The sequence below is a fragment of the Tyto alba genome, unplaced genomic scaffold, assembly GCF_018691265.1.
Source record: "Tyto alba isolate M040663 unplaced genomic scaffold, T.alba_DEE_v4.0 Super-Scaffold_7, whole genome shotgun sequence".
Taxonomy (NCBI): domain Eukaryota; kingdom Metazoa; phylum Chordata; class Aves; order Strigiformes; family Tytonidae; genus Tyto; species Tyto alba.
Window position 1 is genome coordinate 18,505,849 of NW_024881328.1, and position 27,999 is coordinate 18,533,847.

The 27,999-nt window shown below is 58.1% G+C and overlaps 3 protein-coding genes across 5 annotated transcripts; 2 read left to right on the forward strand and 1 right to left on the reverse strand.

Moving 5' to 3' along the window:
• Positions 1 to 41: 41 nt before the first annotated feature.
• RETREG2 (reticulophagy regulator family member 2) lies at positions 42 to 14,562 on the forward strand. Of its 2 annotated transcripts, none has more exons than XM_042784456.1 (9): positions 42 to 389; positions 2,724 to 2,830; positions 7,592 to 7,622; positions 8,352 to 8,487; positions 9,843 to 9,927; positions 10,709 to 10,846; positions 11,188 to 11,282; positions 12,221 to 12,356; positions 13,103 to 14,562. In XM_042784456.1, exons 1-9 carry the CDS (start codon positions 172 to 174, stop codon positions 13,831 to 13,833), a joined length of 1,677 nt encoding a protein of 558 aa, XP_042640390.1. In that variant the 5' UTR covers positions 42 to 171; the 3' UTR covers positions 13,834 to 14,562. The 2 variants fall into 2 exon arrangements, with proteins under 2 accessions (XP_042640390.1, XP_042640391.1); XM_042784457.1 differs by lacking the exon at positions 42 to 389 and adding an exon at positions 1,825 to 1,881.
• Positions 14,563 to 14,945: 383 nt separating this feature from the next.
• On the forward strand, positions 14,946 to 20,097 carry ZFAND2B (zinc finger AN1-type containing 2B). Of its 2 annotated transcripts, none has more exons than XM_042784459.1 (9): positions 14,946 to 15,045; positions 15,507 to 15,601; positions 16,017 to 16,148; positions 16,787 to 16,938; positions 17,426 to 17,533; positions 17,704 to 17,773; positions 18,320 to 18,396; positions 18,996 to 19,077; positions 19,344 to 20,097. In XM_042784459.1, the coding sequence occupies exons 1-9, from the start codon at positions 14,991 to 14,993 to the stop codon at positions 19,380 to 19,382; spliced, it is 810 nt and encodes a 269-aa protein (XP_042640393.1). In that variant the 5' UTR covers positions 14,946 to 14,990; the 3' UTR covers positions 19,383 to 20,097. The 2 variants fall into 2 exon arrangements, with proteins under 2 accessions (XP_042640393.1, XP_042640394.1); XM_042784460.1 differs by having other exon boundaries at positions 18,999 to 19,077.
• An 867-nt stretch (positions 20,098 to 20,964) lies between these two features.
• Positions 20,965 to 27,681, reverse strand: ABCB6 (ATP binding cassette subfamily B member 6 (Langereis blood group)). The gene is made up of 20 exons (XM_042784454.1): positions 27,633 to 27,681; positions 26,483 to 27,014; positions 25,798 to 25,935; positions 25,321 to 25,510; positions 25,022 to 25,114; positions 24,587 to 24,779; positions 24,379 to 24,500; positions 24,190 to 24,299; positions 24,037 to 24,102; positions 23,775 to 23,900; positions 23,608 to 23,684; positions 23,438 to 23,501; positions 23,255 to 23,340; positions 23,081 to 23,138; positions 22,795 to 22,899; positions 22,177 to 22,351; positions 21,837 to 21,949; positions 21,649 to 21,743; positions 21,379 to 21,447; positions 20,965 to 21,278 (listed from the first exon to the last, which is right to left on the reverse strand). The coding sequence occupies exons 2-20, from the start codon at positions 26,996 to 26,998 to the stop codon at positions 21,152 to 21,154; spliced, it is 2,523 nt and encodes an 840-aa protein (XP_042640388.1). The 5' UTR covers positions 26,999 to 27,014; positions 27,633 to 27,681; the 3' UTR covers positions 20,965 to 21,151.
• Between the last annotated feature and the right edge of the window lie 318 nt (positions 27,682 to 27,999).

The following is a 27,999-nucleotide window of genomic DNA, read 5'->3' on the forward strand; positions in this document are numbered from 1 at the left end:
CCCCCCAGCCGCCGCCGCCGCGGGGCGGGCTGCGCATGCGCGCGGCGCCAGCGGCCGCCGGTCCCCCCCGCCCGGGCCGGTGCAGCGCTCGGTGCCCCCCCCCCTCCCCCCTCCCCTTCCCGGTGACAGCGGCCCCTCCCTCCCCCCCTCCCTCCCCTTCCATCCGCAGCCATGGCGAGCGGCCGCGCCGAGGAGGCGGCGGCGGCGGCGGCGGCCGAGGAGGAAGAGGAGGAGGCGGCGGCGGCGGCGGATGCGGCGCGGTTGGCGGCGGCGCTGCGGCAGCGGCTGCGGGGCTGGGAGGCGGCGCTGGCGGCGGCGCAGCGGCTGCTGGTGTGGGAGAGGCCGCTGCACAGCCTGGTCACCGCTGCCGCGCTCGGCGGGGCTCTCTGGTGAGCTGGGGGGGGTAGGCCGCGGGGGGGGGGGGGGGGGGACGGCGACGGCTCCGGTAGCGGCCCGGCGGCCGCTCGCCCAGCCCTCGGTCTGGTCCCGGTGAAGCCTCCGGGGCCGATGGCGATCCCCTCAGGGCTGCCCGCGGTCTGGGCTTTTGCGGCAAAGCGGAGGGCAGCTGCACCCCGCGGGGCGCGCTCAGCCGCCAGTAGCCGTGCTGTTTTCCTCCGACGAGCATAAACAGGCCCCTCCCTGAGGGGAGAAAGTGCCAAGAGCTCGGGCAGGATTTGCCCCGCGATAATAAAATGCAGCTGGGCCCAACTGGAGGCTCGCCCAGACACGTTTCTGGTTAATTTTTGCATCTGTGCTTTATCGGTTCACTTCACCCCGTAAACAGGGGTTGGTAAGCCCTCTGGCCTCCTGCAGCAGCAGGCTGCCCTGTGGTGTTTTATTTAAGCCCTTCTGCTCCTCGATCTTTTTCTGGAGGGTACTGATTTTACAAAAAAGGCTGAGGCCTCTCGGTTTGGGTGCAAGCATGTCCCCCCGCCCTGCTTTCCCTTCTCCCCTGCCTCTCGGGCAGGGCAGCAGCACCAGGAGCCTGGAGTGTGAGTGGCAGAGCCCAGCTGTGAATGGGAATGAAAAACATCCTGTTTGTTTGTATAAACAGTGAGTCAGGTTTGCTGGCGAAAACCCTCAGCCAGCAGCTCTTCCAGCAGAAAAGGTCAAAACTGGCAGGAAAGAGTTAAATGTGGGTTGCACGTGAAATAGGGACAGACTCAGAAGTCAGAGAAGGGGAAATTATGTGACTAAACTGACTTTGAAGTCACTATGAAGAGACCACTTATGTTCTGCTCCCTCATCCGTATGATTATCAGGGGCGTACATGGTAGCTGGGTATTTAAATGGCTTGGGACTCCTCTACCAGCTGGAAGGGTCCGAAAGCAGAGCTTTAAAGTTAGTGGGAGGGGGAGAGGTGTTCAGTAAGATGGCAGGGGCGGTATGCAGTGATGGCTCAGGGAGTGTGCGTAAAAAGGTCGAGAATAAAGGGTGCCCAGCATATGGGACAGCAGAGAGAGATTTAAATGTCATGGAGCGGAAGGAATTATTTGCGGCCCCATGGAGGATTCAGCCAGAATCCTTCAAACGCAATCCATAAATGAGGTAGAATTGGAGGAAATTCTTCCAGAGCTAACGTATGAAGCTACAGAATTGTTGTCCCATGAGAAGGGATAAAAATGTTGTTGTTTAGGTCATTATAGGTTTTATATGATTTTTATGTGATTTCAGGACCTGTAAGCCCATGGAAAATGTGCGGCTTTTGTTCAGTGCTGCCCAGCGAGGCAGATCTCACTTCCAAGTCCTCTACCTCTGACTGTGGCTTGGTGGGAAGCGCAGCCCTTCCCTGTGCTGCATGGCAAGATGCTCCCTGACTCTGATGATTGTTGGGTGCGTTTGAGACTAGTTATTGGCAAATACTCACTGAAGAGGAGCAAGGTAAAATAGTGGAGCTGCTCTTCCTTTCTGGAAAGAAGCGAGGGTGAATGCATTTCCTCGGCATTTGTTTCTGGAGTGACTTAAAAACAGCTCCTGTGGGCTAGAGGGAAGTGCTGATGCTCTTGCTTGGAGGAAAGGAGGAATGCAGACAGCCGCTGCTGGCACAGGCGCCACCCTGGGACCTTTGCTGTTGAGTCTTTATGGAGTGGGGAGATAAACTCTGTGATGGTGGGATTGTGTGAGCTGGCATTTGGCTCAAGCCAGTGTGTTGATGAGGGACGTGAAAGGTTTTACGATAGAGTCAAGTGAGCAACTAAGCGATTTAAGTGCTAGGCTCTGACGAAACAGGGAGAAGTTTGTGATAAAAGAATGGGCATCTAGAAGCAGGTGCAGGATGTGTTTTGGTGCTACCTGTGGGTAATGCTGGACCTTGTGATGACAAATAGGGCATAAGTTTTCAGCAAATAGGCTGATTCTCAACCAGTCTTCTGCTACAGCAATCTGTATTTATGTTATCTAGAGCCTCCACCTTGAGGATTTAGAGGGACTTGTAATCTACAAGGGAGCATTAGCCTTGTTTTACAACCGAAGGAGGAGCTCAGGAGCAGGGGAGGAGAGCGCTGGGAGATGGCAGGTAGTCAGCTGTCTGGTGGTGGGCAGAGGCACCATTTGAGAACATGCTGTGGTGCGGGTGGGTGTCTGCAGAGTCCAGTGCTTGCTGCAGTGGCCAGTAGCAGACGGATGCTTCTGTTCTGCTGTACACTGAGCCATATCTGTTTGCTCATCAGGAGCAGTAACTCTCTGCCTTTTTCCTGCCTAACAATTTCTCGTTTGATTTATAGGTTGTTTTCCTCCACCTCCCTGAGACCCCTCTTTCTCCTCAGCATGTCCCTTCTTGGCATCCTCTTGCTGGAGAGATGGAAGCCCAGATTCCTGTTTGATTTCTCAGGTATGTGATGAGTAGCACTGTAGCTAGTGACACAGTTCTAGTGTTACCAGCTGCTGGGCTGTGGCCACAGCCGGTACTTTCCTGGCTTGTTCATAGGTCATGTAAGCCTTGTTTCTACTGTAACCGCAGGCTTTGGTACTGTTGCTGCCTCTTGCCTATTTGTGCCAGAGTATTAGGATACATCCTCTGGGCATGGGCAGAATTGCTCCCAGTGCTGAGAAGTTCTGGGAGTAGCTCATTTTGAGAGTGACTAAGGGGGCCCATCTAGCTTGTCAGGGATGATGCAGTGTTTCTGCTGCGTCCTTTCTCTCCTGCAAATGTTGTGGCGAGGATTGTTCCAGGTCTGAGCATATATGGCCAGCAGAGCTGGGGGAAGGAAACAGGGGGGTTGAAGCGTATTGTTTTTAGTTAAGTGCAGCATGGGCTTATGGCCTGAAAGAGGCAGAGCAGATGAGAGCCACTTCTCCTTGCGGCAGGTACCAGCGTGGATGATGAGGTCTGACAGCCGGGACAGTTAGTGTATTGTACTTGCACTGAACAGCATCTGGTCTCCAGCTAATCAGTGAGTCTGATCACTTGGCTTATCTTTCCCATTTATTGAAGGGGTTTTGCCAGCATCAGACACAAAAGCAACGAGAGCAATAGCCTTATAACGATGATAGGTGTGGATTGGCTGCTGTCTGCTTTGAGTGCCTCCTTCATTGGAATTTATTAAATGACTGGACCCAAACCTGCCTACTGCATCTACTGCTGCTGTTCAAAGGCAGTTTGGGGCCCTCCATCCCTGCCCCCCTACTCTAGGGAGGGTTTCTGAATGAAAGCCCCACTATATGTGTGTTTGTAAGGTGCCCTTTATTTGACCTAAAAGGGTACTGACTTAAAGGGTGCTTTCACATAAGTCCTGATAAGATTAGATATGTTTCAGCTGTAGTCTTGAAACTGTTTGCTTTGTGTGGTTCAGGTAACTAGGCAGCCAAACTAGCCTGGCCAATTTAATTTCCTGCTTATTCACATTGGATTTTTAAGGGAATAGTTTAAAGCCAACCCAAAACATCTCACTTGAAACATGTCCAGAAATGCAAAAGCCTGGTGTCTGATACAGAATGGTGTCATTGAGGCAGGTGGGGGTAGAACTGTTCCAGCAAGTACCAGGCCTGTAAAAGTGGTGTTATCACGGAAGAAATAGGAAATCCATGCTGAAACCAATTTATGTGATGCAGAGCAGTGAGGAATAAAACAGAAAAGCAAACAAAACAACACACCAGGGGTTAGGCTCATCCTGTGTCATCAGCTCTGCAAGAAGTCAGTGCCCATCCTTCTGAGCTGCTCCTCAGTGGTGGTCTTGCTGCTTTTCTGCTGCTGACAGCAAAGAACAGGGGCACCCTTCTGATGTGCCTCGGTAGGTCACAGCCCTGATTTCGACATGGTCCACTGGACTGTGTTTCCTCAGCCTCCGCAAGGAAGGAGCAGTGCTCTGCATTCCTGAGGGGCCTCCTGTTGAATTGGCACTGCTGAATACTTAGGGGTTGTTGTGTGGCTCTTGCTTCCCGCTGAAGCAAAGCTGTAGCTTTGTGGCTTTCCTCCTCAGTGCTTCCTGTAAGCCTTTCCTGGAGATTTTGGAAGTAGGTCAGTACCACACCTTCAGGAGTCGGCACGTATATACACAGACCTCAGCTTGTGGCAGTTCTGTATGTCTTGGGTGACTGCTTATAACATCACTTCTGAAGGAATGCTAAAACCTCAGTGTGTACTTTGCAGTTACTCACACATTGTGATCAGGGACACACTAGCAGCAGTGAGATGCACAACTTCTTTTAAGCCCTGTCAGAAGGGACTTAATCTTTTCAGCTCCCATGCAGGGTATTTTCTCCATATGTAACCACCTTTACATGCAGTCCCACTTAACTATTGTTTAAGGACTTAGGAAGCACCTCCACTTTCTTCTGAAATGGATATCAAGTAGGGATGTTTTCTGTAGCATTGTTGTTTGGCAGCTGTGTTTTGGTCAGCATAGGAGAGTGTAGTGTGGAAGAGCTTTAGCAAAGCCTGCATTGCATTTGAATGCTAGTACTCCTTAAAATGGGCCCCTGCTTTCTAGCTAAAGTTCACACACAGATGAAGAATGCCTCCTGGGAAAGAGTTGAAAACCTGTAAGAGCCGAGGAATCCATCAGCAATAATTTGTCAGTACCAGCATATAACCTAAACTCTTGCATGGCTGACTGGTCTCCCAGAAGAGTCTGGTGTATGTCAGGTGGTTTGTATTAACCCCCAACCTGGTATGAAATGCCGACAGAAAAATTTCAGGTGCTTATTGATGATCTGAAGCCAGCTATGGGCATCCTGCTCGCTGGCTTAGTTGTACCAGTGCTAGACAGTATTGTAGCACAGGCTGGAGTTAAGCCTTACCTAAGGGAACGTGTCTTGTCGGAAATGCTTTAGGTTTTTTGTGGTTGGGCTGTTCCTCCAACTGTTGTAAGACTGCAGTGCTTTGGGATGGACAGCAGGCAAACTGCTCTACTACAACAAGCAAGATACTTTTGATTTTAAAGACAGCTTGTGTTTTGCCAGATAGTTGAAATCACATGAACACTCTGCAGCCTGCTGAAATGTTCTGTAGCTCCCCAGAGTGTCTCTGAAACCTTCAGAAGCAACTGAGGAGAATTGTTTCACTCCCTCTGCTGGCATATTTTGGATGGCTTGGATTTCTGCAGCTAGACGGAGAGGAGTGGGGTTCCTGTGCCATCCCACTTACTGTGTTGCTGGTACATCTGTCCAGCAGAGTATGGCAGGTATCCCAGCACCTCGTTTGGTAGCTGGTACAACCAGTATATCCAGCCATCACAGACGGGCCAGTGCCAAATGTCATTTATTTGGTGATTTAGTGCAGGTAATAGATGAGGCTTTGAGATATAGCTGGATTTCAGCGTGCTGCAATTAAGCAGCTTTAGATTCCTGAGCACAGTAACAAAACAGAGCAACAGTGGTCTCATAAGAGAAGCAACTGCCCCACGGGGGTGGAGCTGCATCCATAATTCTCACTTTGCACCCCGAGCTGCCTTTGTGAACAGTGCTTGCCAGCTGCCCCAGCCACCGTGCCGAACAGTCGTGGGCAGAGGAGCGGATGGGTGGCCCAGTCTGAGAGCAGTTGGCTCCTCTTGTCAGGCCCGATTACTGGAAATCTGGGTCACACTCTCAAAGAATTGCTTCCTCCCCTGGGCGGATGGCCTCCTGCTCCACTGCACTGTGCGAGCCGGCTGGTGCAGTGCCTGCAGCGGGAGGAGGAGTCTGATATATTTGGCCCAGCATCCTGCGACTTGGGAGAATGGTGGCAAGGCTGCCACAAGCAGTTGCTCTCTTCTGCGGCTTGAACTGGAGTCTGAAGCCTCGCTGGGTGTAGGCAGTGATGGATGTTCACCTCTTCAGTGCATTTCCCTGGGGGAGCCATTGCCGCTCTTGGGCTTTGTGTCTGGCTGATGGCTTCAGGGAGAATTCAAACCCCTATTTGCTCATGTTGTATTTTTAAGCCTGTTTTCAACAAGTAGCCTGGACTTTGAACATGAGCTCCCTACCTTTATTTTAGTCCTGTTTAGATGGTGACATGCAGCGTGGGGAATAGGATCCCACTGATTTTTACAACCTCTTGGATGGCCTGAACCAAGTTTGGTGGCCAGACAGCATCAAAGATGTATCTGTCCCTACCAGCTTTAGGCCGTTAGGCTGACAGGTTGAGGAGGGTCGACTTCAGAAGGCCTTTACAGCATGATCAGGGTGTGTTAAACACAGGACACTTACAAAGATGGTGTTGCTGCAAGAGCTTTAGTTGAGCCCTGTATATCCCCAGACACTAGTTGGGACACCCATGGGCAGCCAGGCTTATGAGTTCCACATGTCACAAAAATATTTGGTTTTTTTTCCCCTCTGTGTATCTAAAGGCAGAGCATAATCATCTATGATCTTTGCCATTGAAACACTGCTCCTCCTGTCAGTACTGCATGAAGTAAGTCCCTGTTTGATCATCACTGGGTTGGGTGCAGAGAGGAATGGGAGAAGCTTTCCCTTGCTCTTATCCAGACTGCCAGGCTGTAGGAGTGTAGTTATATCTGTGCCTGGCACAAAGGGCTGTCAGGGGACATGAGAGCCCTAAAATTAGATAATTATACACAAGACTGTTATTTGTTACTTCATCCCGTGGGAGAGGATAGAGACAGCAGGGAGACCTCTGGCATTTGTACACAGCATCCTGCCAGGGACTGTGGTCTGGGCTGGTCAGTGGGAAATGCAGCTCAGACCTGCAAGTGCCATGTTGAGCTGCGAGGTGGGAGCTGAAACTGTCCAGCCGAGGGACCGTGCTGGCAGCCCTCTGTGAGTGACAAGGACTCAGCAGCTGCCCTGGGGATGGCACTGCCCAGATGTGTGGGATGCCAGGGCAAGCTGTATAATCCCCACGGCGGAGAGCCCACGTGGTGCACCTTGGATACGAGTGTCTCACCATGTGTTTGTCAACACAGGTTGCAAGGTGTGCTGGGGCACCCTGAGGCCAGTGCTCTGGCCGCTCCGAGTCTTCAGGCATGCTTCACGGAAGCCTGCACAGCTCAGACTCCAAGCCAGTGATTTCTGCTTGCGTGAGAGCACGAAGGTGGTCCCCAGGGTGCATCTCAAGCTGAGGATGATGCATCTCCAGCTCTGCTCTGTTCAAGTGGTAAAAATGTCGGGTTGTATTTTTTGCTTGGCTGACTAATGTGCTGTGTTCTCTCTACAGCACAGCCATCAGAGGAGCCAGGAGGGGAGAGGTAAGCTCACTGATGTGTTCTTTGGTGAGAGGCAAGAGTGGGGAAGCCTGAATTTAGCGTGGTGATCTCACCTGCCCTTTTTGCTGTTGTCGATAGACTGCATGGCTCCTGTTGTGAAACGTTGGTAGCGGTTTCTCCTGCACTGGGAGCTGCTTATCAGCTCAGGAGCCACAGTTTGAGACTCTGGGGAAAGCTAGTGTTCTTTCAGTAGCAATAAAGCTTGAGTGCTTCTGATGTTAGGAACTGTCAGGTTTCGTTCTTGGACTATTTTAAGAATCCTCCAGAGATAAGGAAATCCCGAGACTGACTTTTGCAGGCCATACATGCTGTCTGTGGTGGCGTAGCTTGCATCCTGTGCTCGGCCATGGTTCTTGGTCTGAGCACCACACTCTGGCTACCTCGGACTTGGTGCCAGAGGAGGCCATGTAACTAGTTCCAGTGCTTCTGTCTGTGTGGCTTTGAGTAAACCGCTTTGCATCTTGGGCCTGTGGCATGGGGATGCTGTGGCATGGTGTTTGCTGCTGCTGCTTGGCTCAGGTGTCTCTTGGCTCTCTCTCTGATTAAAGGAAAAAAGTATTTCCAAATCAAGCGTCTTCCATAGTTCAGCTGAAGATGCGGTCAGTCTTGTCAAGCCTTCGGTAGGGATCTCTGCTTCCTAGTGCAGCTGTTCCCCCCACAACAAAACAGACCGTGTTCAAAGATTGTCTTCTTGCTCTTGTCTGTCTCTAGTGAGGGGGTGACTTCAGGGGCACAACCTCACCTGCTCAGTGTCCCTGAGCTGTGCCACTGTCTGGCAGAGAGCTGGGTCACCTTCAGGCTGTACCTGCAGGAACTGCTACAGTACAAGAGGCAAAATCCTGCCAAGGTAAGCTGGAGATACCTACTCTTCTGTGCAGGGGCTTTTCTTTCCATTACTAGTGGCCTAGGAGATGGAAGAATGTAAAGTCAGTATTTTTACAATTGCTGTCCCTGTTTAACATTTGCCGTTCATTCCTTTCAGACTCTATGCAATGGAAAGCTTAAATAATGAGTAATTGACTTCCAGTATTTGTAAACTTGAGCTGAACTTAACCTCTTCTGTGAATGGCTATCTATACTTAGTTTTATTTCTTAGCATGCAAAGGAGGCTCTTAGATTGGGAGTGGGGAGAAAAAAAGGGGAGCCTACAGACTCTGCCCCTTTCACAGGTCCTGTTCTTAAGCTGGTCCTACTTATTTTGTTAGACAGGATGGTAGCTAGCCAAGTCCAAATGCAGCAGTGCTTCTGAGTGCATGGAAACTTGTCATTAACCATTTCTGATGGCTATGACGTGTTTTTTGAAAAGGGTTTTTAAACAGGAGTTGTCTTAGCATCACAAAACATAGGACAGACCAGCCACTGGGATTGTATCTGGCTTGCTGGAGTCCAGTATGCCAAAAGGAGTAGGTTTCTGTCAGTGCTGATTAATCCTCTTCTGTTAAAACACTGTCCCAACTACAGGGAGTAGGAAACCAGGACCAAGTTGCCCATAAAGTGTGAATTCATTGGGAGCAAAGCCCTTAGAGGGCCTTAGCTCTTGTAGGCCCTTTCCATTATGAATGAAGCTCTTCATTGCTGGATTTAGCCGATATCTAAGCCCATGCCCTAGGCTTGCAGGGTGTCTGTTCTCACTTCTACCCCTCCCCAGGAGAATGCAGGACAAGCCGTCAGGGCTGCACCATTATGCTTCCACTTTTTCCAGGGGAGGAAGGTCCTGGTCTGGCAGGGGCATGGGTTCTGCTAATGCTTCTGCCAGCTGGTTTATGGCATAGCAGTGGCACAGCATCTGGTGACTCTTACAGAGTTTCCTGTCTCTGTCGGGACGGTACAGGCTTCTCTTAAAGTGCTGAGCTCTGCAGGAGAGATGTATTCTAAAATGGCAATTTACAATATCCCATCCTAGCCTCAAGGAACATAATTTACTTCATAAAGAACCGTCTAATAAAGATTTGATTTGATTTGTTTTATTGGGGTGTTGGGTTACCTTGGTCTTCCTGCGCTTGAACCTCTAATGCTTACAGCTTAACCCAACCAAGCTGTCTGAGTTGTGATTGTCAGCATCTGAATGTACTCCAGGCAAAGCTGGTGTACTGACTTTGTTAGGAGCATCCCTCATTTTGCTCTAACTGGGTTTCCTGCACTGGTTGCATAGATGTATCTCTGCCTCTTGTCACTTCTCTTTGTTCCTCTCTCTTCCTTCAGTTCTGCATGAGTGTCTGTTCAGGCTGCCTGATTCTGGCTGTAGTTGGACACTATGTTCCAGGCATAATGATCTCCTACATCATTTGTGAGTATAAGCAGCTCTCTTGTCTGACATAAGCTGAAACATGACCTAACTGTGCTGTTGGTACGCTGGTAGAAGCATATCTGTGGTTTTCTTGAGGGGATCTGTGCTAGATGATTAATCAATACAGGTGATGTGCTCTGCAAAGTCTCTTGCTCTAAGTGCGTGCATGCAGTACAGCCGCAAAGTCAGGAGAGGGAGCCGTCGCTAAAACATTGCTTTCCTCTTCTACCCGCGGCTAGGGCTGTGCTGGTGAGGCTCCGGGAAGCAGAAAGCTGCAGTCTCTCTGTTCCTAGAGTGGGCAAATCCATATGGAGAGAGTTGTTAAAGAAGTTGCATGTTTAATAAATAAGACCTTTTTCACTGCATCGTGAGTCCCTGCTAACTCTGAGGACTGTTCAGGTGGTCTGCTGCTGGCGCATCTACATATGAGCTCTGTGCTGCTACCCCTATAAAAGTTTTGGTGATTTTTAGTTTTAATAACCTCATTTCAGGGCCTCTATTGCATGTTGGGGCTGGGATGCAGTGGCTGGAGAGGAGGGCTTATGCCTCATCTTAACATAAATCCGTATCCTAACAGAGATCTGTTAGGAAAACCTGGTTAATCAAGCGGCTTTGGAATGACTAAGGACAGCCATGGATGAGGATTTTAGGCAGGGTCGGATGGGAAAGCAAATGCCACTCAACTGCGCTTCCCTTGATGCAGACTTTCTTGCCGGTGCTCTGTGAAGGGATGAGTTGTGCTTGGTCTGACCCTCACACTCCTTGCATCCTGTGTCTGCAGTGCTCAGCATTCTGCTCTGGCCTCTGGTGGTCTACCATGAGCTGATCCAGAGGATGTACACGCGTTTGGAGCCTGTCCTGATGAAACTGGACTACAGTATGAAGGCAGAGACGCTGCACCACAAGCATGAGAAGAAGAGTAAGGACCCACCTTCTCTCTAACTTTTGTTGGTGACACACTCCCGGGGTGGAGCCCTAGCAAAGGGACAATGGGAGAGCACGTCTGCCAGTGCTGTGTGGTGAAAGGCTGCAGCAGAGCAGGGGGAAACAGACTGAAACTTGAGGGTTGGGGGTAGAGCAGTGGGGCAGGTGAACCTGGGAATAGCAGATGAGAGCAACGGGTTACAATTGTCTCTGAGAACCTTGGGCTTCTGGGAAACCTGTGCAGTTTCAGAGGGCAGTAGAAGTAGTGGGAAAGTGATGTATAAAGGCATAAAATTCCTTCAATCTCATGTAAAGCCTTTCTTCTCTTCTTCAAAGAGCGACAAGGGAAGAGTGAGCCTGCAGCAGGTGATGAGCCAACAGCAGAGACGGAGAGCGAGAGTGAGGCAGAGCTGTCGGGCTTCTCCCCGGTGGTAAGAGCTGAGCAGGATCCAGTCCCTTTTGTCTTGTCTGTAGCAGCTTGAGAGCCAAGGGGTGGTCCGAGTACAGCTGCATTGATAACAAACAGCAGAGCAACAAGCCACTTCTTTGCAGAATCCCAAGGGGAGAAGGGTATTTGTTTGATGAATGCCATGGTCTCCAGTCTGAGTATTGAGAATTCAGCGCCACAGGGCTGGTGATGCAGTAGCAGGACAGAGTGAGCCATGCTCCAGCCTCCTGCTGACCTGCGGAGTTGCTTTGATGATTACGCTTCATGCTCAGAGAATGTGAGTGCCTCCTAAAGAAATCGACTCTCCTGGTGTAACGTGCAGAGACTCCTCACCACCAGCACAGGGAAATGAGCAGCACTGGTGTCTCTTACACAGTTCCCTGCTCTCAGTCAGACTGGGTGGGGCCTTTCTATACGTGCACCACAAAAATGGACCAAGTGTCTTCCTTTACAGGAGCTCTGGGCATGTAGCTGGGCTGTGGGATTAGAAGCTTCAGCTTCCAAAGCAGTGCAGATACTTGAACTGCTGCTCCTTGTAAAAGGCTTCATTGGGCCCAGCGTGAATGTGAAAGGGAAGAGGTGTTTTTCTCCTTGGTGAGCCCAGGAGATGAAGAAAGACCAAAGCCCTCTGAGACTCCTACAGGCTGATCCCATCTTGTGCTGGCTCTTTCGGGTTCTTCACAGGGCAGGCAAAGCTTCGGGCAGTGAATTATTGCAGGAAAGCCAGTGAACTGAAATTGTCCTTCCCTGGCAGTGCAGTGGGCACTTTGCCCAGCCCCCTCATGCTTTCCTGATGTCCCTGTGCAGAGTCTCTCCAGCAAGGACCTCTGCGTGGAAGCTCTGGTTTGTGTGGAGGGGCCTGTACACGGCACTGGTAGTCAGACACCCAGGAATTTGTCCCTCTGCCTTCATCCCATGCAGGTGGATGTGAAGAAGACTGCCCTGGCACTGTCAATCACAGATTCTGAGCTCTCTGACGAGGAGGCTTCCATCCTGGAGAGTGGGGGCTTTTCTGTCTCAAGGGCTACCACCCCACAGCTGACAGACGTTTCTGAAGGTACGTGGGGGGACACTTTGCTGCCTTCCTGACCGCTAAATGTTTTGTCACAGAACAGCTGTCCCTCCCAACACAGGGAAAGAACCTAGCTGTGTGCAGGGGGAAGAGCACTTTAAGGAGGAAGCAGTAATAGCAGCACAGCATGCCCTGGCTTTGTGGCTGATCATGAGCTGGTCCTGAGTAATCTGCCTCAAATTACTGCCCCCACAAGGCAATGCTCTCTTGTCACTCCAGCAAGGGACCAAGGCCATCCACAAAGACCCGCATAAATAATTGCATGGTGTAGTCACACGCCCATATATATGATGCTGGGTGAAACAGCTCAGACACCCCATCCTGTCAGACAAGCTCAGAGAAGGACTGGTTAGTGGTGAGGAATGTGAAGGTAACCACTCGGATGTAGTCACTTGAGTCTGGGGAGGAACAGGCGAGTGGTATGCTGTACGCAGTTTCCCTGACCCTGTGGATTTTGGTGAAGGGCGCTAGATGGCGAGGGAGTGAGCTGGAGAAGGAAGTCCTCTCTGAGCACGGGTCACGGAGAACAGGATGAGAAAAGGGTCGTTCCATGTTGGTTGTGCCACTGGGAGAAGGGAATAACTGCAGACCCAGTTCTGCTGTGCTCCCAGAGCTGGGAGGCTGCCCAGAAGTGAGCTCTGGTGTGTCAGCTGGCGGGAGGTGAGTGGGAGGTGAAAGGGCCCTGGGTCAAGGTGGGGGGGGACCTGTGCGTTAATGCTGGTGCCTTTCAGACCTGGATCAGCAGAGCCTGCACAGCGAGCCGGAGGAGTCATTTTCCAAGGACCTGGCAGAGTTCCCTTCCGTGGAAGAATATCATTCCAGAGACCTGGGACCACAGAGCGATGAAGATGCGTTTGGTGTGCCTCTGGGTCCTGAGCTTGCCCACGCTGCCCGTGAGCTGGACTCGGCAGAGAAGGAGGCCGCGGACTCTGACCTCTCCATCCTTCACCTCGCGTCTCCTCTCCATTTTGTAAATACGCACTTCAACGGGAGCGGGCAAGCGGCAGGAGGCAACGCGGAGCCAAAGACTGTCCCTGCCCCGGGCCTGGGCATCTGCATCGACACGCTGAGCGAGGAGATCGTCACCACTGCCATCACCACGGCGGTGCAGAACACCCTCTCTGCCCTGCTGCGGTCCTCAGAGGCCAGCGAGGGGCCCTCCCTCTCCGAATTCCTCCCCACCGAGCCTGAAGAGAAACTGAGCTTCCAAGCACAGCTGTCGGAGAGCGAAGTGGTGGAGACAGAGGCAGCAGCTTCACCGGAGGATGAGGAGGAAGCAGATGACTTTGAGCTGCTGGATCAGGGGGAGCTGGAGCAAATGGATGTAGAGCTGGGGCTCGGAGAGGAGCAGGAGGCACAAGAGCCTCCTGCCGCTCCGGCTCCCCCCTCTCCCACGCTTGCTGAGCTGCCAAAGCAAGGAGATGAGGAGGAGGCAGTGATGACAGCAGCATCCATGTCTTAGGTCTTCTTCATGCACCCCCTTTTCCTCCATCGTCACTGGAAAGAAGGAAGAACTCCCACGGCGAACGTGCAGTGGGATTTTAGATGTTTGTGTTGACTGGGATGGAAACGCGTCAGTGTTAATGTGCTGTGTCTGGAATAACGAATCCTTTCCATCCTTCTAGAGCCCGGCCTTCGCTGGCAGAGCGGGAGACGCCCCTGCCCTGCAGCTGGGGAGGAGCCGGCTCCTAGAAGCCTTACACCACAATCGAAACACCAACCCCAGCAAACGCTTCCTAGTAATGGTGCAGTATTTTGGTCTGTCTTCTGTTTGTCTTTCGTTTTGCACGCAGAGTACCGAGCTAGCTGTAGCTGCTGCTAATACCCACATCCCCCAGTAGGACATACGCAATCTTATTTTATTGGGTTTTTAAATGGCGAAAAGTGTAAATAATTTTAACTTTCATTGGTTTTGTTTGTGGGGAGGGATGGTGTGCACAGTCAAGCGTGGCTCTCGGGCTAGTGGAGGGAAAGAGGTCTTTGGAGGGGAGGCGACAAAAGCAGGCGGGTGCTGTTCAGCGAGGAGACCCCTTCTGCAAATCGTGATCATCTTCCATGTCACCGCTGGAACAGAGTGTCGGGCGATACCTGTTGTTTTTTTTTTTTTTCCCCCCTGCCTGTTTTGAGTTCTGCTACTGAGTGGCTGTGGAGTTCTTTTGCAATCAATGAAATTTGCTCCTGGCCCTGGTCAGTACTCCAGTTTCTTCCTGCGGTGGCACCTCTCGCCCGGGCCTCGCCATGCGGCGCCTGGAGATTCTCGGAGGGGCTTGAGGAGAGGCGGGAGCGCCGCTGCACGGCGGAGGATCCGTGTTTTGTGTCTCTGGTGGGGCGGGGCAGGGGACGGGTGGAGGGAAGCTCCCCGAATTCCAGCAGCCCCCCGGGAGCGGGCTCACCTCGGGCACGGGCGGGCGGCGCCCTCCTGCCGCCGGGGTGGGTGTCCCCGGAGCCGGCCTTCCCCCCCCCGGGGCTGCCGGCGGGGCGGGAGGCGGGCCGACCGGGGGGGGGGGGCGTGGCTAGAGCTGGCTCCGCCCTCGGCGGTGACGCCGTGCCGGAAGTGGGCGGGGCGTGAGCCGGTGCCGGTAGCAGCGGGGCGGGACGGGGGGAAACGCCGCCGCCGCCATGGAGTTCCCGGACCTGGGCGCGCACTGCTCCTGGCCCGCCTGCCAGCGCCTGGGTGAGGGGCGGCACCGGGGGGGGGGGCCCGGGACAAGGCGGCGCGGCCTCCGCCGTACCGGGGGGGGGGGTGAGGGGAGGGTCGTGCCGCCCGCTCTGCCCTTGGCCGGCGCCCCCGCCGGGGCGGAGCTGGCTGCCCGGTACGCGGCTCTGCCCGGCGGAGCAGCCAGACGGTAACGGCTCTTGGCGGGGGGGGGGGGCGGCATCCCTCCCCCCCCCCCCCCGAGGAGCTCGGCGTGACCTCAGGGTGCTACTCCTGAAGCCGGGGAGGAGCCCGAGGTGTTTCTGAGGAGCGTAGCGACGGGCCTGCAGCCCTTGCGTTTCCGTGCCGGGGGAAGAGAGAAGCGGCCCGGGCTCTGCCGCGGGTCAGGGCCGTGCTGTCGGGTCGGGGAGGCCCCCCGGGGCCGCAGGCGGGCAGCGCTGACCTCAACCCCTCTGCCCGCTGCGTCTCCCCGCTTGCAGACTTCCTCCCCCTGAAGTGCGACGCGTGCGAGCAGATCTTCTGCACCGACCACGTCGCTTACGCCCAGCACAACTGCACCTCTGCCTACAAGAAGGTAAGCGTGGGGAGGAGGTCTGATCCAGCCTCCTGCGTGGAGTTGCTGAGCTTTCCCAGCCAGGGGTCAGAATAATTTGGGACTTCTTTGGTTGCTTGGGCAATCCCCCTTGGGTCCTGCGCTGAGCCTGGAGCTGTCTGTAAAAGCCAGGAGCTGTATCTCAGTGCTGCAAACTTCCAGCTTGCCCTCTGCCACTGGGTGAGACGGTTTGGGCATCTCCCAGCCCTGCTGCCTTCCCTTCCCAGCGTGTGTGTCTGCGCCTGTCGCACCTGCTGGGTTTTCTGACCAAGCTGTTGGACCTCAAACCCCACCGCAGAACCTGCGGCAGGCAGATCCTGAAAGGGAGGGAGACGGCCGCACAGCGCTCGAGGTTGCCCAGCTGCGTGCTCCCGGCCCCCTTTTCTCCTTGCTACAGGATGTGCAGGTCCCCGTGTGTCCCCTCTGCAACACCCCGGTCCCCGTGAGGCGGGGGGAGATGCCCGATGTGGTGGTGGGTGAGCACATTGACCGCGACTGCAAGTCCGACCCCGCGCAGCGCAAGCGCAAGGTAGGAACCCGGCGCTCTCCGTCTCGCTGCTGAGCTCTGCTGGGTCCCTGCCGAAGCCGGGGGGGGGTGAGGGGTGGGATGAAAACAACACAAAACTCAGCCCTGCCCAGCGCCGTCTCTGTTTGCACAGGCCGAGGGCAGGAAGGGTCGGTGAGCTGAAGGTGTGCGCATCTGCAGGGCTTTGTGGTGCGTGTCCAGGGCTGAGGTAGCGATGGAGTGGGGCTGGGCAGCCACCTGGGACACAAGGATGGGAAACTGCGTGCTGCCATTAGGAAAACGCATTTGGCAATTAGCTGCCTGGTTTTGCCAGGAGGGGGAATTGCTACAGGGAGCTGGCCCTGCAGGAATCCGGCCTAGCAGCAGCTGGAGGGCTCTGGGCTGTCCCCACTGCCTTGGCAAGGCGGGCAGGAGTCCCTGGGCATTCTGTGATCATGGAGACCTTTGCCTAAGGAGACCGAAGCACGAGTGAATTACTAATAAACTATCTAAAGAAAACTAGTATTCAGATACAAACTCCATAGCCCAACGGGTGAGGCTCTGGTGAAGAAAGCCGGTCAGTGCCAAGGGCCTGGCACGGAGGGGACAGCCCCAGCCCTGCAGCGCGTGTTCCTTTTCACCACCGCCGTGTCGTCTTCCAGATCTTCACCAACAAGTGTTTGAAGCCTGGCTGCAAACAGAAGGAGATGATGAAGGTGATTTGCGACCAGTGCCACAAGAACTACTGCCTCAAGCACCGGCACCCCCTGGACCACGACTGCAGCGGGGCAGGGCGTCCCCTCTCCAAAGCAGGGTGAGGGCCTGGGGACAGACAGGCTGCCAGGGGTGGGGCTGTTTGCCAGGTGGGTGGCAGGGGAGAAGCCCAGCTCCTCCTGGCCCACTGTCTGGGACGGCTGCTGCATTCTCACCCCCCCGGCCCTGTGTGCAGGGGTGTCCTCCAGCAGCGTTAAGGTTTGTAGAGTCAGCACAGCCGTATACAGTCTCTCCTTCCTGCAGCAAAAGCCACTGGTACTGCCCACAGGCTGTTTTGTTCTTGCTTCTCTGCCCAGCCCCTTATTCTGTAGCTGATGATTTCTGTGTATCCTGGCACAGTGTTTTGAGGAGAGAAATGGCACTTGAAACTCTTGGGCGTAGCTGAGCCACAATATGGGTGCTGTTGGGAGGAAGAGAGGGATCTGGATGCCAGGGAGGCATCTTAGCCAGCTTCATCTCCCTGGGTACTCGGTGCCCAGGGATGGCCCATGATGGTGAAACAGTTCTGTTCTGTCTGTCTGTCCTAGGCACGCTGCAGTTGCGAGAGCCTACGCATCCTCCTCCAAAACAGTCACCGGATCGAGCAGTGGAGCTGCCTGGCCAGCAGACAGCCCCTCTTCTCCAGCCCCTGCCAGGTAGGATGATAGCCCAACTCGTAATTCTGAGGTGGGCACAACCAGGCTCAGCTTGGCTCCCTGTGGGATGCAGGAGTGACAGCTCCTGGCATCTTGTGCATCAGCAAGGCTGCGTATTAGTGCCAGGGTTCCCTGCCTTGACAATAACCCAGCTTCTCTCCCGTTCGCAGAGGAGGCAGAGCAGCCACCTTGCAGACTCACAGCCCCTCCCCTCCGGCTGTTTTGCTGCAGAATGGGCTGGTGAGTGGCCTGGCCTGTGCATTTGGGGTGGGTTTGGGTGGTTCCGATGCCCTGGGGAGCTACTGCAGCAACTGCTTTGTAACCAGTGCTCTGTAGGTGACTGCAGTGCTCCCCAGCTGGGTCTTCCCTGCCAAACGGGGATCCCAGATGCTCAGGGGGGCATCAGTTTGCTCTGGTGCCTGCAAATGGAAGCTCTCGGCTGCGCTTGGTGCTCAGCCTTTCCCAAAGGGACAAAGTGCACTGCTCGTTTTCCCTGGGTGTTGTCTTTCTATTCTGCAAGCCCGGAGCGGAGGAGGAGGCTGGAAGCTGCTTCCCACTGGTATTCTTAGTGTGCTCCCTGCACTGGCAGGCAGGGCCGCACTCCCTCGGGCACGGGGAGAGAGCCACAGGTCTGTCTTGAGCCCAAGGCCTTCAACTTGGCTGTGTCTGGCCTTGGAGAGGGGAATTACACCTACCCTTGGCCAGGCAAGACTGTACCTGCCACGTGTCCCTCAGGGCTGCCTCCTGCCACCTCAGCCAAGCTGGTAACAAGATGTTTTGTTTCAGAGCGAGGAAGAGGCGCTGCAGCGAGCTCTGGAGATGTCCCTGGCAGAGTCAGCACACAGCTCAGCGCAGCCACCCAGGTACAGCCCAGGGACACGTGGTGTCATGCCCCAAGCCTGTGTGTGAGAGGTGCCCAGGGCAGCATCATGTGGCTCCGGGATGATGTTCCTCTTAGCACGTGGCTCCGGATGATGCCTCTTTGTGGCTGACAGGGGGGGAAGGAAGAATCCGGAGCCATCACAGAGCTCTGTTCAGTGAGAAAGCCCTCCGGGATGCTGGGAGGGGATGGGGATTGACAGCACAGAGTAGGGTAAACCATTGTCTGACCCCTTGTCAGCTAATGAGCATGGCTAGAGCATGACAGAGGTGGAGTAGGGGGTGTTCAGAGAGGAAACCCGGGAGCCCACGTCCTCGGGCACATTGCCTGGTGCTGCCAAAAACACCGTCTTACAGACTGGAGTTCACATGGTTCTCCTTGGCGGGGGGTGCTGGCTGCCAGCCCCAGCTGGATCCTCTGGTCCCTCCCCAGCCCCTGTTGAGGGGGATCCTGAGTTGCTCCCTGCCCTTAGCCGTCCTGGAGGGTTGCAGTGAGAGGAGATCCTGCCACCCCGAAGGGCTCTGAGCGCTGGGCCGGTGAGCCCGGGGGCGGCCGAGGCACACAATGCACCGCTGTCCCCAGCAGCACGCAGGAGGAGGAGGATCTGGCCCTGGCCCAGGCGCTGTCAGCGAGCGAAGCCGAGTACCAGCAGTCGCAGCGGCAGGTGAGTGAGGCTGGCTGTAGGCTCTGCACCGTGGCAGGGTTGATCCCAGCCTGGCTGTGTCATGGTGGGGTCTTCCCTGGGTTCTGCTTCCTCTGGGCTCTGGCTAGGGTCACTTTTCTCACCAGGAGAGCAGCCTGGCCTGGGGCAGGGGCAGTGTCACTGCTGAGGACACAGCCCTGGGGACTCGAGCACTGGATGTGCCCCCTTGTAGGACAGAGGAAGAAGCCCATCTTCCTTTGCTCACTGTGTGCTTCTTCCCGTTCCAGGCGCACGGTACAAAGCCGTCAAACTGCAGCATGTCCTAGGCAGGCGACACAGGGTGTGCCAGCAGATGTGGGATCCTGCTTGTGACCTGAGGAGTGTCTCTGGCTTCCCATGTGGATGCTGAGGGGTTCTGGCCTGGACACTGATGACAAGAGCCTCTTGCCAGAGAGGCAAGTCACCTCCCTGGGGGTTGTAAGCGAGCCACCACACACACACTGACACCTCAGCCCTAGCACCTGCATAAAATCGGTGCAGCAAATTGCTGATGCTCCTGGAGAGGTGAAGACAGCGTGGGACGAGGCTGAGCACACTCACCAAAGCAAACAGCAGCCCACGGTGTGCACTTAGCCACAGCTGCCACGGCCGTGTCGCAGCACTGCTGGGACTGTGGGGTGAGGGAGGGGCCACGCGGGGACATCTCTGCATGCTTGGACGTACAGCCAGGACACGGCTGCCTGCTGCAGTAGTGAGGGGCTGGATTTCGTGCTCTGGGGAGGGCCATGCCAGCCCCTCAGCAAAGAGCAGCTGGGGCTGGGATGGGCTCTTGCATGGCACGGTTGAATGTGCTGCCTCTTGGCAGTGTGAAAGCGGCCCCTTCCTCACGCCGCAGGCCCCCCCCCTCCCCAGGCTGGTTGCATGCACAAGAGCGCCTTGGGCCTTACCCAACTCGGCTGGGGCCCAGGACCTCTCTGAGACTGAATGGAGCTGCGTTTCCTTTCTGGTTTAATTTAACAAGGGCCATTAACTGAAAAGTAACCTCAGCGGTGACTTGACTGTGCCAGCGTTGCTCACACGCGGGGACTGCAGCTGCCTTCTTGCTGCTGGCTGCTCTTGGCAGCCCTAAACTAGCCCAGGGCCCTGTTTTAGTGCTGCTGGGGCAGGAACACCTTCCTCCTCCTAGCCATGCTGCGGGGGATCCCCTCCTGGGCAGCAGCAGCACAGAACCCCTGCTTGCAAACAGCCCTGAGCCTGAAGCCAGCCCTTCCATGCTGGTGTTTGGAGGGAGGAGCTGACGCTGGGGTGGGGAGAGGGGGGCTGGCTTCTTGCAGGGGCCATGCAGAGTGGTGAGGCTTTCCCAGCTTTGCTGCTGGAACCAATTCTGCTTGTAGGGCTGGGCTGTCCCCTTCCCAGCAGCGTAGAGCCGAGGTGGGGTTATCGGCTGGCACTGACTCCCTGGGGCAGGATGTGGGGTCAGGTTGAGCTGAGGGAATGCTGAGACTTGTGAAAGCGCTGCTTGGGAGAAAATAAAAGTATAGCATAGGGTGCAGAGGTGCTTTGAGGGAGTGGCTGCTTGGTGTCCAGCCCAGAGCGGTGCATCTCTGCAGATGGGTGCACAAGATGGTGCAAGGGAAGGGGGCACAGGTGGGTGAAGTGGGCACCAATGGTGCTGCTTCTTCCTTCGCCGTTGGAGTGCAGCCCCCTGCCATGCACATCCCTGTGTGCAGGGATGGGGCAGGTGCTGACAGCCTGTTCTGCCCCTCACTCTCCTAAGCCCAAGGATCTCACACCTATGGCATAGCTGCTGGTTGACCCAGGGGACCCTGCCTGCCTCTGCCCGGAGCACAGCCCCTCCGGGGGGGTCCTGAAGGTGCTTACCCTGCCCAGAACACACAGGCACAGAGCTGAGAAGGACCTGGTTTAAGAAACTACACAACAGCCAAACAAACAAGTGCCAACGTGGTGGAGTGTCAACCCAACCCCTGCAGCTCCCAGGGCACGAGGGGTCTCGGCCTGCAGCCAGCAAAGGGCTCCCTGGCAGCGTGGGGGCCTGGGCCCCAGGTCAGAATCACAGCAGAGCCCCCGGTCCTCTTCACGGCCCCTTCTTGCTGCCCGGGGGCTTCTCGGGGCGGCGCTCCTTGCTCTCGCCCTCGTCGCCAGCCTGCTGCTGCAGCCACATGCCAGCGTACACACCGCCCTTCTGCAGCAATTCCTCGTGCCTGCGGGGAGAGCACGGGGGTGCAGGGTCACAAGTTGGCCCCACAACCAGGGAGGGGGTCCCTGGGGGCAGACAGCACCAAGACCTCCCCCTGTGCTCACCTCCCTCGCTCCACGATGCGCCCGTCCTTCAGCACTAAGATCTGGTCTGCGCCCACCACGGTGGAGAGCCTGCGGAGAAAGGCAGGGTGTTATTCGGGCTCCGAGGGGAGAGGGTCCGGGGTGGGGCAGGTCTGCACAGCGCAAGGAGCTGCAATCGCAGGGGTTGTCACCTCCTGAGTAGGAGGACAGATCTGCGGGCCCCTCGGTGGGGGGCTGGCCAGCTCAGAGAGCTCTGCACCTCCCGGATCAGCCCTTTCCCCTCCTCCCTACCTGTGTGCAACAACGATGGTGGTACGGTGGGCGCAGACCTTGGCCAGGGAGGCCTGGATGTTCCTCTCGGTCTCTGTGTCAAGTGCAGACGTGGCCTGTGGGGAAGGGATGCGGGCAGCACCAGCGGCCACTGGGGCAGGGGCTGCAGCAGAGCGGGGCGAGGATGGGCTGGGGGCTGCTGCCCTTACCTCATCCAACAGGATGATGCGGGGACCCTTCAGGATGGTGCGTGCGATGGCGACGCGCTGCTTCTCCCCCCCGCTCAGCTTCAGCCCCCGCTCCCCCACCTGAGTGTTGTATCCTGCAGGCACAAGGGCAGGAACATGCCTCGCCTGGTGCCCTCCAAGACCTGGCAAAGCCTCAGCCCATCCCTGCCCAGGGGCTGATTTAACCCCAGAGAGATGGCAGGGAGAGGCAAAACAAGGCACAGGGTCGCACGGATGTCCCCATGGGGGGATGTCACCCAAGGGCAGCTACAAGTTCACCGGGGACCCCAGGAGGGCAGGGAGGGGACCGCGGGGGTCTCACCGTCGGGGAAGGAGAGGATGCGGTCGTGGATGTCAGCAGCCCGGGCCGCCTCCTGCACCTCCTGGTCGGTGGCCAGGATCCGTCCGTAGCGGATGTTGTTGGCGATGGTGTCGTTGAAGAGCACCGTGTCCTGGGGCACCACCCCGATGTGAGCGCGCAGCGACGCCTGCTTCACCTGGGGAGGCGGGGGGGACGGGGCGGGGGGGGGGTAGGGCTCAGCCAGATGCACACCCCCGACAAAGACACCCCCAAAACCCAAGTCTACCCCCTCCTCAGCTGTGAGCCCCACCCCCTGCTCCTCACAGATTGTCTGCTCCAGGGTTCTCCCTGGACCACAGGCTCAGTCGCATCTCCGCCCTGCAGTGTGGGGGGCCCTGTCAGTGCCCCAGTCCTTCCTGGGGAGCTCTGGCCCCCCTCCAGCATTTCAGCCCAGGGGTCCTGCAGTTGCACCATTCACCCCGCTCCTGGAGCAGACATCAGCCTTCAAAGAGGCTGCGGGGGCTGCGTGCTCACCCCTGCCCTGGGGAGATGCCAGTGCCTGCACCGAGCAGTGCTGTGAGGCCCGGAGGAGCTGGGGTGTTCCCCCGCTGCTGGTCCCTGGAGGTCTCCCACCCTCACCTGGGAGATGTCCTGCCCGTCGATGCGGATGCAGCCACCCCACACGTCGTAGAAGCGGAAGAGCAGGCGGATGACGGTGCTCTTCCCTGAGCCCGAAGGTCCCACCTGCACGCGAAGGTAAAGGGACTTGGAGACACCAGAGACTCCCCGCTGCTGGAGGCCAGGGGCTGGGCAGGGAGGGCCCAGCCCCGCTGGGGGTCTGTCCATCCCACCCCCACACTTCCCAGCCCCTCTTCACCCATCCCACCCTCCAGCAGTGAACCCACACCCAAGGTCCCGCTCTCACCAGGGCCAGGGTCTGCCCGGGCATCACGGAGAAGGAGACGTCCTGCAGGATTTCCTTCCTGGGAGAGGGAGATGGAGAGGGGCTCAGGGCCACCTCCGCTGCCCCGCGTCCCCTTGCCAGTCCCCCACAGCTTGACTCGTCCCACCCTGCCACCCTGCGCCCACCGCCCCGTACCCATCCATGTAGCTGAAGTGCACATTCTCAAACTCAATCCGCCCGTCCTCCAAGCACAGGTCACCGGCGTTCACCGCGTCCTTCACCTGCCAGGGGGAGAGACCTGGCCTCAGAGCCAGCCCCTCCCCAGGGCAGGACCACGGGGCTGTGCCAGGGAACGGGGTCCGGGTAGGTGGCACCCACCTCCTGCTCCTCGTGGAAGAGCTCGAACATGTTCTCCATGTCCACGAAGGAGTTTTGGATCATCCTGGAAGGGGACAAAGATCAGAGGGAAGGGTTTGGGGGGACCACATCCCGACCCAGGTGCCCATGGGGAGGGGGACCTCAGGCACCCCTGAAGCTCCCAGTGGTACCTGTAGTAAGTCCCGAACCAGTTGAGCGGCGTGTAGAGCTGGATGATGTAGGTGCCGAAGAGGACAAAGTCCCCCACCTGGAAGGGGCAGGGGAGAGGTGCCCATCACCACCAGCCCCGAGGCCCCACCCCAGGCCCAGGGGCTGCCCAGGCTGGCACCAGCCTTACCTGCAGCTTGTTTTCGGTGACGAAGTAGGCACAGAGCAGGGACCCCGCCAGCAGCCCCAAGCCTATGACCAGGTTCTGGGTCTGGTTGAGGAGGCCCAGCGAGGCACTGACCTTCCACTCCGAGACCTGGAAGAGGCAAGGTCACCCGGGATGCTGCCACCTCCAAACCAGACCCATGGCGAGCCCCATCCTCCCCGCAGATGTCTTTGAGACTCATCTCCTTCCCCCTGCAACTCCCCTGTTGATGCTGAGCACCCTGTACCTGGTACTTAACGATGGCATCATTAAAGCGGTTCACCTCGTAGCTCTCCGCATTGTAGTATTTCACCTGAAGGACACGGAGCCAGGGTCGGTGCCCGGATCAGCCCCCCCCAGTGCCAGGCAGTCCTCAGCGACCCCTCACCACCTACGGTACCGTCTCAAAATTGAGGAGTGAGTCCACAGCCCGGGACTTCGCCTCGTTGTCCCGCGTGTTCATGTCCCGCCGGTACTTGGTCCTCCACTCGGTGATGAAGATGGTCAGAGCTGTGGGCAGGAGGGGGGCTGTGTCAGCAGGTGCCCACAGCCCCCCGGCCCGGCCCGGCACCCCCACACCCCCACTCACTCAGGTAGAGGCTCATACACACGAAGATGATGAGGCCGAACCAGGCGCTGAAGACCGAGGTGAAGTAAACGATGCCGATGACGATGTCCGCAATGGTGGGGATGATGCTGAAGACGATGTAACTGGGGAGCGGGAGGGGGGACGGTGCATCAGCTCGTCCCAGTGGGGTTGCCTGGCCACCCCCCGCCCGCCGCGGGCACGCTCTGACCTCAGCAGGCTGTTGATGCTGCTGGTGCCCCGGTCCACGCTGCGCAGGACCTCGCCGGTGCGACGCCCCAGGTGCCAGCGCAGGGACAGCCCGTGGAGGTGGGCGAAGAGCTGCACCTGAACCTGCCGGTTGGTGAACTGCTGCACCCACACCCACAGGAAGGTGCGCAGGTTGCTCACGAAGCCGGTGGAGCCTGTGGGGCATCACAGGACGGTCAGCGGGGACCGGCGCCGCCGGGGCATGCCGTTAGCTCAGAAAGCCCAGCTGGGAAAGAGGGATTTGGGATGGAGCCCCCCCAGGGCTATCCCTGGTTGTTGCTCCCAAGAGGAAGCAGCAGGGATGGGGCCATACGGTCATCCCCAGCCACCCCAGCTCTGGCATGATGTGCCCCACGCAGTCTTTCCTCACTGCCTCATCCTTCCTGGTTGTCCTTACCAGCACCTCCACCCTGCAGGAACTTCAGCCCCACGTAGATGCAGACAGTCCAGGCCAGGGTGTGCCAGGGAGCGCCCGCTGTCAGCTCATTCACTGGGGAGAGGGTGGCAAGGGTCAGGGCAGAGGGGCAGGGAGCATCGCCGGGTGCCCCGTGGGAACCAGCACCCAGCACCGGTCCCTGACCCCCTGGATCCCTACTCCTGCCAGGTCCCTGCAGCCCCCCCCCAGTCACTTGCGACATCCCCCAGCACTTGGTGAGGCCGTGGGCAGCTTCACACACCAAGCTCCGGGCGCCTCACCGATGTTCTTGTAGTAGATAGGGACAAAGACGTTGATGGCCCGCTCCAGCCCCATGAGGGCCATGCAGAACAGCACCAGCCCCTGCAGGAGGTGGTTGCCCCTCGGCCACATGTACGGCACCAGCAGCCGCAGCTTCCTCCGGAAATCCTTCCAGGTGGAGGTGGTCCTGCCGGCGTCGGACAGGAGCGGCTGGGGGACAGCAGAGTGGGGGGTCACTGCCCCGGCACCCCAGCCCAGCTGGCAGCAGCCCCGGGGAACACCTCACCAAGAAAACCAGCCCCGTCCTCCCAGGGCCCCCGCTCTGTCCTCCCAGCAGGGCTGCAACCTGCTGAGAGCGGGGCAGGGAGCTTGGGCACCCCTAAACCTCGCTCCTCCCCGGTCTCCTGAAGATGCTGATCCGAGGGCAGCTGTATTTCCATTTTGTCCCCAGCTCCTCCCTGGCCGTGTCCCCAAAGTGCTCTGGCCCCGGGACTCACCTGGCTGTTCTCCACGTCCCGCTCCTCCTCGTTGACCAGCAGCATGTAGGGCTTGTGGGGCAGCCCCGGGGCCTTCATGCCCAGGATGAAGAGCATGAATGTGCAGATGTAACGCAGCAGCCAGAAGCCGAACTGCACCTGGACGGAGAGTGGGGGGTCAGCGCCACAGCCGGCCCCCTTGGCACAGCCTGACCGGCCATGGGATGTGTATGAGCTGAGAGAGGCAAGGAGTGGGGCACGGGGATGGGGTGCAGTGCAGCCAGGGGACACCCCACGCAGCTCGGAGGGAGCCCCTGGCTGAGCAAAGCACCTCAGGCACCACTCAGACCCCCTCCTTCCTCCCTGCCATGTGTGGCTCTGTGTCCTCCAGCTTGGGATGCCCCTATCCCAGGGGGAGTAGGGGGGTAAAGGTCTGTGGGGAGTAGGCAGACACCCCCACCCGTGCGCCTGGGGCTGGGCCAGGCAGGAGCAGGAGCTGAGCCGTGTGGGAGCGTGGAGAGGTGTGCGATAGCTGGGCTCCGGGCTGAGACACATGGCAGATGCGTGAGTGTATCCCAGCAGCGTGCACACCCTGGGCATGGCAGGGCACGACACGCACACCCTACCCCAGCAGCGCGATGCTGCAGCCCCATCCCTCCCAAAGGGCTCCGTCCCCCTTCCCTGCCCACAGCCCCCCCCAGCCCACCTTCTGGTTGGTGTCCTCCAGCACCCACCACCACAGCGGGCTCCTCCAGCACACCAGGGTCAGGTTCTCGGCGGCGAAGGCCAGAGCCCAGAAGAGGAGGAGGACGGTGCCATGGCCCCGCGTCCGGTCATGAGCCAGCACCCGCGTATGCTCCAGCTGCAGGAGGGCGACGGCGCAGCCCCAGCTGAGGGCCCAGAGGCAGGCATGCAGCAACATGTACCCGTAGAGCCGGCCCGGCCCCCCCACTTGCCACAACAGCCCGCCGAGGGGCTGCAGGGCCAGGAGCAGGGAGAGCAGGACCTGGCCGCGGTAGAGGCGGGAGCGGGGGATGTACTTGGGCTCCATGGCGCGGCCGAAGCGGACGTAGCAGGCGTACTGCAGGGCGCCCAGCAGCAGGCAGACGCTCAGCAGCACGGCCGGCACCAGCGTGAAGAAGAAGCAGGGCTGGAAGCCCTGCTGCACCCAGGCCTGGGCGACGGAGCTGTTGCCTTCACAGTAGCCCCCCATCACCGCCATCCTGGCAGGTCACGGGCTGCAAAAGAGAAGAGGGGCTGGAGCGAGGTGGCACGGTGGGCTGGTGGGTATGGCCGCGGCGGGGTGGCACGGCCGAGGAGAGCGGGGCACGCATGGGGACAGGGGCGAGCACCGCTGGATGCGGACACACGGGACGTGCATGCAAGTAGGGCCAGCTTTGCATGGGGATGGACATGAGCACCACGCCAGGATCCGCTTGTGGGCCCTGCAAATGCCCGGGACAGGGGGGTTACACTGCACAGCCCCCCCTCCCAAGAGCCGCCTGGGCCCTCGGGACGTGGAGGGCAGCGAGAGCCGCGGGGATAGGAAGCCAGTGGGTATGCTGGGACCAGTCTGGGGGGGAAGGGGGGGGGGGCGGGAAGCAATGGGGGCAATGCAGCGGCATGCCGGGCAAGGGAGTAACGCTGGGCAACGCAGGGGTACCGCAAGCACAAAGGCAGGGGACACGCGGGGGCTGTGCACGGGGACACGCGGGGGCCGTGACAATGCCCGGGAGGTGCCGGCGCCGCTCGGCCCCGGCGGCGGCCGCGGCTCCAGCCGCCCCCGCCGCCGCCGAACCGGCCCCGCCGCCGCCGACCCGGCCCCGCCGACCCGCCCGGGCCCGGTTCCCGCTCACCTGCCCCGGGCCCGCCGGTCCCGGCCCGCTCCGGGCCCCCCCGCGCCGCCGCCAGCCGGGCCCCGGCGCCGCTCCGCCCCGCTCCCCGCCCCCGGTGCCGCCGGGCTCCTGCGCGCCCTCCCCGGCGCCGGGGCTGCACCCGGGGGCCGCATCCCCCGCCGTGCGTGTGCGTGTGCGTGTCCGCTCCCCCCCCCCCCCGCCCCGGTGCCCAGCCGCAGCCGGTACGGACCTGCGCCCCCCCCCCAGCCCCGCAGCCCCCCCCCCCCGCAGAGATGGGACCGGGGAGGTGTCGGTGGCGCGGAGCCAGCTCCCGGGCTGGGGGTCGGGGGAGCGTGGGGAAGGTCCCGGTAGCCGAGGTGAGGCACTC

Bases quoted from the DNA above. Each gene is read 5' to 3' on its own strand.
- RETREG2 (XM_042784456.1), top strand. From the start codon at position 172: ATGGCGAGCGGCCGCGCCGAGGAGGCGGCGGCGGCGGCGGCGGCCGAG. The intron at 2,831-7,591 runs GTATGTGATGAG...TTCTCTCTACAG, and splicing joins ATTCCTGTTTGATTTCTCAG to CACAGCCATCAGAGGAGCCA. The intron at 7,623-8,351 runs GTAAGCTCACTG...GTCTGTCTCTAG, and splicing joins GAGGAGCCAGGAGGGGAGAG to TGAGGGGGTGACTTCAGGGG.
- ZFAND2B (XM_042784459.1), top strand. From the start codon at position 14,991: ATGGAGTTCCCGGACCTGGGCGCGCACTGCTCCTGGCCCGCCTGCCAG. The intron at 15,602-16,016 runs GTAAGCGTGGGG...TCCTTGCTACAG, and splicing joins GCACCTCTGCCTACAAGAAG to GATGTGCAGGTCCCCGTGTG. The intron at 19,078-19,343 runs GTGAGTGAGGCT...TTCCCGTTCCAG, and splicing joins ACCAGCAGTCGCAGCGGCAG to GCGCACGGTACAAAGCCGTC.
- ABCB6 (XM_042784454.1), bottom strand. From the start codon at position 26,998: ATGGCGGTGATGGGGGGCTACTGTGAAGGCAACAGCTCCGTCGCCCAG. The intron at 23,685-23,774 runs GTAAGGCTGGTG...TGCCCCTTCCAG, and splicing joins TCACCGAAAACAAGCTGCAG to GTGGGGGACTTTGTCCTCTT. The intron at 21,279-21,378 runs GTGAGCACAGGG...CTCTCCCCGCAG, and splicing joins CGCATCGTGGAGCGAGGGAG to GCACGAGGAATTGCTGCAGA.